Consider the following 9,010-nt stretch of genomic DNA (forward strand, 5'->3'; position numbering starts at 1 on the left):
AACCATGATTCAAGTCGTATTCCATGAGCCTTAAGTAGCGAAGAATGATGAGAGTGGATAATTCATATACTTGTCTAGAATATCTTTGGTACGAGACGAATAACCCAGCTGCTCAAGGTATTCGCCTTTGTTCATAGACTTTAGTTCAATTCGAATCATATAATTGACAAGTCTTCTTCAAGAAAACACATCAATCATTAAACACTTCAACAATGAAGCATCATTGCTTTATCAATCACATTATCCTCTTTGGATCCAGTGCTAGACTCCCCTCCTTGATGTCCATACATCTTTTGGGATCATCACCTTAGGGTCACATGCCCATTTTTTAATCAATTTCCTCATGCATTGCCTATACAGTTACAAACCTTGGCATCCTTTATTCCTTGCTTGTAAAGTACAGACTTTGGCATTCTTGCCCCATAGAGTTACAAACTGTGGCAAGCTCTCTTTTTCCCTATGGAGTTACAGACTCTAGTAACCTTACTTTCTTCCTATACAGTTACAGACTTTGGCAAAGCCCTATTTCGTTCTGCCTATACAGTTACAGACTCTAGCAACCTTACTTTCTTCCTATACAGTTACAGACTTTGGCAAAGCCCTATTTCGTTCTGCCTATACAGTTACAGACTTTGACAATCATTTCTATCTGCCTATAAAGCCACAGACTTAGGCATTCGTTCTTTACACCCATAGAGTTACAGACTCTGGCTACCTTTTTAAGTGCTTATATAGTTATAAACTTTAGCATCATTTCTCTTTGCCCTTATGGAGTTACAGACTCTGGCAATCACTTATTTTTGCCTTATATAGTTACATATTATGGCACATAACCTTTCTTTTTGCCTATACAGTTACAGACTTTGGCAAATAGGCATTTCACTATAAGTTATAGACTTTGACCTTTTTTCATCTTGCCTAGAAAGTTACGGACTTTGGCTATCGTTCATTCTGCCATATAGAGTTACAAATTTTGGCATTCAACTCCTTTCGCCTTTCATAGTTACAGACTATGGCACACCCATGCACCTTGCCCGTTAGAGTTACAGACTTTGGAAATCTATTTTGTGCCCTTGTATAGTTACAGACTATGGCACATCTTTGTGCTCTTGCCTTGTGGAGTTACAGACTCTGGTTACTTTTCCTATTCCTTATGGAGTTACGAACTCTGACATTCATCTAATTTTCCATGTGGAGTTACAAACTATGGTTATCTCATTTTCCCTTGTGGGGTTGCAAACCCCGGAAAAAAATCTTTTCCTACCTTGTAGAGTCACAAACTCTGGTAGCATATTTGGTTCAGACCATGCCATCACAAATTCACTATGGTTGATTACCATCATTGGTTAATGCCACACTCTTCCTATTCAAGCAGTTTGATTTACCTTTTGGCAACCCAATCAAAACTCTTACTTTCTTTGTTCCGCATTAGTTCCCCGAACTACAGAGCTTTGACTTCCTCATTGCACGGTGATAATACGTAGGCACGAGAGTTCAAATCCTCCGCGAGCACATTAATTATTATTCATTCTTTCACACATATTTATTATTTAACCTTCCATTCACCATTCAACATTCACTATTCACCACCTCCATTCAATACCTATTACCTTCATTCACTTCATGTGATATACTTATCTCTTTAATCTAAATACACTATTTCTTTGAGCTACATTCAGTGTCTGCCTTTGAACCGAGATATGTTTGCCTTGATGCCAAACACTTAATTCCCTTTTTTTTTTGGCCATACCATATAGTGGTACCATGCCCCAGGCTCCCTACATATTGGTTCATGTCAGTTTTCCTCTTGGGTTCAGATTTCATCCCTTTTGGGATTCAAACAATATTATTCTTTGGTTCAAATCATATTTGTTATCACAACTTCTTTTCACCTCCCACCATTGGTTCTATGAACTACAAAACTCTGAATTCCTTATTGAACTATAAGGATACGTAAGCATGAGGACCCTAATCCTCACCGAGCACTTTATCTATTTCATTCCTTTTCCCTTTATTCTTTCATGAGTAATCTTTAGATTTAACACTCATCCGAGCATAGAACAACCAAAACGGTTCCTGTTGAGTACAACAGATGTTAGGGGTGCTAATACATTACCCTTGCATAACCGACTTCCTTACCCATTTTCTCTTCCCCTGGGTTTCATCGATGTTTTCCCTTTCCTTTGGGAATAAATAAAGTTCGATGGCGATTCTATTGTATGTTCAAACATGCGATATGTTCAGGTATATTTCCGCTAGCTTCAGTTAGTATGTAGGGCAACCATCATCGACATTGGCATGCCATAAGGGTAATCCCTATTGTTCATTGGCATATAAAAACAAAAAAAGGTATTACAATCGTAGCGTTAAATAAGGAATTTCCTGACTGTGGTGGGGGAGTTACCCCCTGTGATGGTACTGGTGCAACTGGCATCGATGACGCCACCAAAGCAGTTGTCCTAACAGGTGTTGTTACAACCGTGTCTTCAACCATCAATATGACTGGTTTTTCTACCATATTTTAGGGATTGTTTTGTGTACTTGTGTTATCTATCGAAGGACATGTCATTTTTTTTACAAATACTTTCCACTCCTTAAACACATGAAAATAACCCAAAAATGTTCATGAATACAAAACAAGGTTTATAGAAAAAACTGTGAATATCTATACAAGCTAGACAATTCAACACATGTCCCACTATGCGTACCAATTTGTTAACACTGTAATTTTGTAAGCAACTGCTAGTCTCTTAATTAAAGGTTACATCCAGGATTGACTAGTGAATCATAGAACATTGTGCTAAATTTCTTAATTTGTTATTTTCTTTGCGAATAAGACACGATTTCGACTTGGTCAAAATACTTGTATTAAAATGCAAATGTGCAATCTCGACAAAGATAATGGAATAATGCAGTAGAACATGAGTAATATGAAGTACTAAAATGGTGTATGGATGAAAGTAACAGAAAAGTAAATTGAATTGAAAAGACTTTTGCATTAAAGTAAAGATTGGTGTTTCATGGTTCATACATTCTCTCAATGAAGACTCTTTTCTCTTAACGGTGATACTTCGAGTGTAAAGTGAGTTTCTGTAGTAAAATGAACACACCGAATTCTACAAATAAAAATCCTATATGTACTAGTGAGAAATAGTTGCCTTTAACGTTTAAATCCTCAACTTTCTCCACGTAGAAGCCTGCATGCCCATTTACCTCACATTTCTTCCACGAGTCCTTCAGAATGTAACTTCAAAGTAGTTATCCATATTTGAATGTGACATCTGCGTGTCCAAATAAACGCCTCTTCGACGCAATTGGTGCTGTCGAGAGTCATTTATGTTGAGATATTTCCATAACATTCCCCACAGATACTAAGTCCCAATTTATTTCCGTTTGAGGCCTAAGAACCATGTACACGTCATCAAATAATCAACAGGTCCCCACCTTTAACATGTTTTATGAGGTATTTTCCCTTGTCAAAAATCTTAGCTACTAGGCTCATGGGTTCGGCAGATGGAACCCGACTCATAATGAGAACCATTGTTGAGATCAGTATCGCATACATATGAGTCTATAATATTGTTAGAGTCACATTGCATATTGGTTGTGTATTGTGGTGAAATGGGTGAAACTTGAATACATGTGTTGTGTTGCATAGTGGATTATGTTTGAACTGTATTGTATTTAATCTACTTTGGTTGTTTATGCACCATTAATTATTTGAATGTATTTCTCACCCCTTATGTTTGAATGTTGACTTTACATAGGCATCATGCACATACTCAGGAGTAGATCTCGCCGAAGTAAGTGGAAGCTGGCTCTTGGAGTACTTCCTTATTTTATCATTTTTATTAGTGGTGTCTTGCTCTAATTATGTAACATCGGGTTGAGAATGTTTGTTTACTTATTACGTTGCTTATGTTGAAGTAAATAGCATTTTGTTTCGTGGATATTCCAACTGATTCGTTCGAGTTGATTGATATAACTCCTTTTAATTATGTTATGAAAGTTAAAGTTTGAGACTAAATGTCATGAGATGTTATACCTTTAGTAATTATTTAATGACGATTCTGCTGCGATGATACCCTAAGTGAAGGTAGGCATGCGATGACAGGTTTTATATGAAATAATGTAACCCGTGTTACGAAGCATGATATTTTTTATGTGAGTGACACTATATGTGGTTGTACTTTTTATTAAATTATGTGATAATGTGTATGTGGGGTTTTAGGGTGTTACACTGACCGGACGTATCTCTCTATGGTCGAGCTTGTTTCGCCTCCCCTAACAAAACCTCCCGAGATGGTATTAAGTGTGTGGCATGCTACCCTGATTTCACGCACCTCCTCGGGAATCTTACCCTTCTTAGTGTATGGGTTCTCCAAATTCGGTTCTCTATGAGAAGGATCTCTCTTTCCTGTTGATCCTTCAGTATCTTTCACGTATGATAGCAATCAGCCTCTTTGGATCAGGATCTATATTTATTTTTTTAGCTGATGACAATCTTATGTATGATGGTCTCTTAATTAATGATAAGAACACCAAGAACTATCGTCTTTTCCCCTTATGGTGTTGGCCCTCTTGGGGCGACTGGGTTTTAGTATTAATTTGAGATGGTACACTTTGAACAAGATATCTGTGTCTTTTAAATTGAGTGGAGTAAAGCTCTCAATGAAGTTGTCGTATGGCCTTCGAGAAGGCTTCATTACCAATCTATCCCTTGACCCGTGCTTGTGGTGATCCTTTTCGGGCCCAAATCCGTCATGCCTAGGTTGTACCTTCTCCTTAGCATCACATGATCTCTTTTCCATATTGCTTTCTTCACTCTTAATATAACATTCAACTATATTCATTACTTCATCCATGCTGATGACCGGCTTTTGAGCCAAATACTCATTGAAATGTTGGGCCTTTAGGCCGTTCTAGAAGGATCCTATGAACATTTCCTGATTCAAATGAGAGACTTTTATTGTCTCTTCATTGAATCGCGACATATATTCACTAAGAGACTCAGAGGGCCCCTGGCGGACATTGAACAGGCTGGTGGTGAACACTTTTCTATGCTTGCTGGCAGAAAAGTGTTGCACCATCTTCCTGGCTAGATCCTGGTACCCGGTGACGGAGAATCTAGGCAAGCTCATGTACCAACGTAAGGTTACATCTTTGAACGTTCTTGCCATGAGTTTTAATTTTAAAGAGTCGGAAGCGCTGACTATCGCCATCTAGATTGTTAATTGAAGTTATATGCTCATGTGGATCGCTTTTTCCATCAAAGGACGATAAAAGTGGTGGTTTGAAATTTTCAGGGACTTGATCCCCTCATATTGCTTCTGAAAGAGGTTGAGGATCCAAAAGTTCTTCTTTTGCCTCCTCTTCCCTAGTGTTTTGCGTTTGCTGAAGTGTGTGAACACTCTCTGCATATTTTCCATAATTTTCAAAAGTTGTGTCATGTCTGGTGGAGTGTGAGGTTCACTCATGCTGGGAGACGATCCAGACATTGTGTTGTTATGGTGTAGATGGTGTTTTTGTGCGGTCTGGGAAAGTTTTGTCGAGGCCCCACGGTGAGCGCCAAATATTCTTAATAAATATTTTTTGGATAATCTCTCTGAGGCGTGTCAGGTGAGATCACAAATGTAATGTGAGTAAGGTGTTACTTTTTTGTTGTCCTCTTCTCCTTACTCGGGGGGGGGGGGGGGGGGGGGGGCTTTTTATACCTGTCTCTCTTTCAGAGATCATTTAAGAAGTGCCCCTTAAATTTTCTTGATTAAATAATGATGATAACGTCCATCGTCATCATCATGCCTTGTAACGTCTCATTTATCACCGACCATACTCATCATCGTCCTTTCAAGAATCATACAACCAGACCATACTCATCATCGTCCTACTTGTATTACATGTGGTAACTTAATATTCATTTACTTTTTATAAGTGTCCGACATAGTAACTGGATTACTGATTACTCGACTTCTGAGGATTTTTAAGATATACAATAATAATTAAAAAATACAATTGTAAAAATAACAATATTGAAAAGTGAGAATGATTTTTATTTTAAAATAAATATTTTTTCTTAAAATGTGAGTAATTGTGAATGAAGTATTAACTTAATAAAGCATTTCAAGATTGACCTTTCCATATGTGACTTTTTTTTCTTTTTATATCGGTAACTCGTCAATTAAACTCAAATTTCTAAATAGTGATATTTTCATTTTCAACACTATACAGTCATGATTTTGAAAAGCAATGATTATAAAATTAAAAAAAGATTAAAGTAGGTGAGTGGGGTCGAATGAAGTTAAAACGAAAGAAAAAAAGTTACCGGTTATTTCTAAATAAATGAATCGCATTATCATTAATCTTATCATTACGAAACGCGTCATACATACAACCACACAAAAATCTTCTCCACCCCTCTCAATTGCCAGCACGTTACGATATTTCCCTAAACACTCGCTCCCACCATAATAATCATTCATCTCCATTTATATTCTTTTTCTTCTCTCTTTTCTCATTCTCTTCATTTTTTTTTTATATTCTTAAAAATTATTATGCATCATGAACAATCACTCTCTTTCTCCTGAGAATCAATAATTATCATTTAACCTCACATGACTAACCAAATTCTCATCCGTCCCCAGCCATCGCAGCGCCGTAAACGGCGAGGCGCCGGAGAGGTGGCAGGTGGCGCGGCAGCGGAATGCACTGCTGTCTGTTGCTGTTGTCCCTGCGCGATTCTCGACCTCGTCGTATTAGCCGTTTACAGAGTACCGGCTGGACTTTTCCGGAAGGCATTGAATCGAAGACGGCGTCATATAAAGAAGAACGGCGTTAGCGTTAAGAAAAACGGCGTTAGCGTTAACAAAAACGACGTCGTTTTGTTGCAGCCGCAGAGATCAAGCAGTGGCGCCGGGAACGATTTTAGGATTGATTCGATTTCGTTGCAAGAGCGGTTAGAGAAGGATCGGTCCGCAGATGAGAAATCCGAGGAGGTTACGCTAGAGAAGGAGATGTGGGCCCGGTTCGCGGGAACCGGGTTCTGGAGAAGTGATTCTCAACGTCTACCGTGATTGAACCGTTTGAAACGGTGAACCGGTGACGTTTGTAGAGAGTGAATGAATTCGGCTGAAGATGCGTTTCGAGCCAAATGGAATGAGACAACGTGTTGATGGTTGCGGATATTTCTAGAGTTTGTTTGGGTTTGAAAAAAAAATCATTATTAGTAATAAAAGTTTTTGAAAAAAAAATGTATATATTTTATAAATATCAGTATTGTTAGTAAAAAGCAAAATATGTATTAGGATTTCTATGCATTAGGATTTCGTTGCGGTCTGTGTTCTTTGATACTAGTATGTGTCAAAGCTCTGTGTAATATTTCACTACTTACTGAATGGATTCTCTAATGCTGGTATTTTGTATGGGTCTTTTATACTCTCTCAAAATAAGTGTTTTTTTAGTCTAAAAAAACTATTTTAAAATAAGTATCTTTTCAGGCTAAAAGTGTTGCATTACTTTTTTTAATGTAACATTAATTCATTTATATTAATTTTACCTTTATTTATCATTGTCTACACTATTCTTTACATTAATGGCAATGTGTAACCAATAATATTATATGTAAAATTTTATAAAATTGTTATATTTATTCTTTTACTTATTATTATTTTTTATTGAGACAGAAGGAGAATATGTATCTTAAAAAGCTTTTATTTTGAGATGGAAGGAGGGAATATGCCTTATTCTCTTTTTATACATTATGTGTTTTATGAGTAACATTTCACTTATTGAATTGAATGAAGTGAATAAAATTTGAATAACATATAAAGAGGAGGAGTCTATTTTAAGAATAAAATTTCTAAATCTCGTAAAGTTATTTAAAAGATTTTCATTGCAACAATATTGTTAGAACTCTTGATATATTGTCACATTTATTTGACAAAAATATTTCTCATTTTTACTATTACTTTTATATTACGGGAATTTTAGGATCAATTATACTTTCTTGATTTTGATATGGATGGTGTATATTTTGACATTTTATGAGGTCAGATAACGAATTTCATACTCATTCCAGACTCAATTGACTGGACTCTGAAGGAACGGGTCAAATCATAATTATTGTAGCATTTCTGGAATAATCAAGGGTCAAAAACCGTTACAGATCGATTAAATCAGTTATATATTATTATTGTCTACTAAACCCATTAAAAACACGTCCCTTCAAGATCTAATGGGAAGAGCAGAGTTTGCATATAAATGGGCCTTCAGACTAAACAGAAGGGAGGAGAGGTGTATGCACGATGAATAACACAAAAAGGAGAAACGTACATGAAAACCTTGGATCACCAACAATGGTGGTCATTGATCCTGCCTAACTTACCTCCTGTCAGACAGGACGATTGTGATCCCACATGACCGACTTCAGGGGGATTTTTCCAAATGATGTTTTGCAAGAATATTTGGTGCCCACCATGGGGCTCCAAACTTTCTCGAACCACACAATCAAATCTAAACAATCACTTTTACGTGACAGATTAATTTCCAATTTCACAACCATACATAGAACGCAACCTTTCCAAAATCTCTATACGAGATTACTGTATCACCTTCACGTGGTCACCATGGTAATACACTGTGAAATCAATATCCTAATCACCTGTAAAACAATTTCTATATGGTTCAGTGGCAACAACAATAAATCAAAGTAGTGAAAAAAATTTAGGGTTTGAGAGCAGATTGTAATACCTTAGAATAGATCGGAGAGAAAAATGAAGAATCTCGTCGATCTCATAGAAGATTCTGGCGAATCGAACCGAAATGGCGAATATGACAACCTGGAGTATCACGTGAACACGACGAATGCATTGGCTATGCGAATTTCACCGGATGCCAGATCGGGATAGGTAAAAGTAATCAACGATTTCTATAAAAAAAAGAGTTGGAGATCAGGATGATCGGGGGCATCAAGCTCACCTTTAACGCCATCATAAAAAGTGAAGAACTAATCTTA

At 36.9% G+C, this 9,010-nt stretch overlaps 1 protein-coding gene across 1 annotated transcript; it reads left to right on the forward strand.

Annotated features, from left to right (window-relative positions):
* Positions 1 to 6,329: 6,329 nt before the first annotated feature.
* Positions 6,330 to 7,411, forward strand: LOC127101617 (uncharacterized). The gene has a single exon (XM_051039078.1). It carries the CDS (start codon positions 6,612 to 6,614, stop codon positions 7,068 to 7,070), a length of 459 nt encoding a protein of 152 aa, XP_050895035.1. The 5' UTR covers positions 6,330 to 6,611; the 3' UTR covers positions 7,071 to 7,411.
* Positions 7,412 to 9,010: the final 1,599 nt, after the last annotated feature.

This window comes from Lathyrus oleraceus, chromosome 7, assembly GCF_024323335.1.
Source record: "Lathyrus oleraceus cultivar Zhongwan6 chromosome 7, CAAS_Psat_ZW6_1.0, whole genome shotgun sequence".
NCBI classification, from domain to species: Eukaryota; Viridiplantae; Streptophyta; class Magnoliopsida; order Fabales; family Fabaceae; genus Lathyrus; species Lathyrus oleraceus.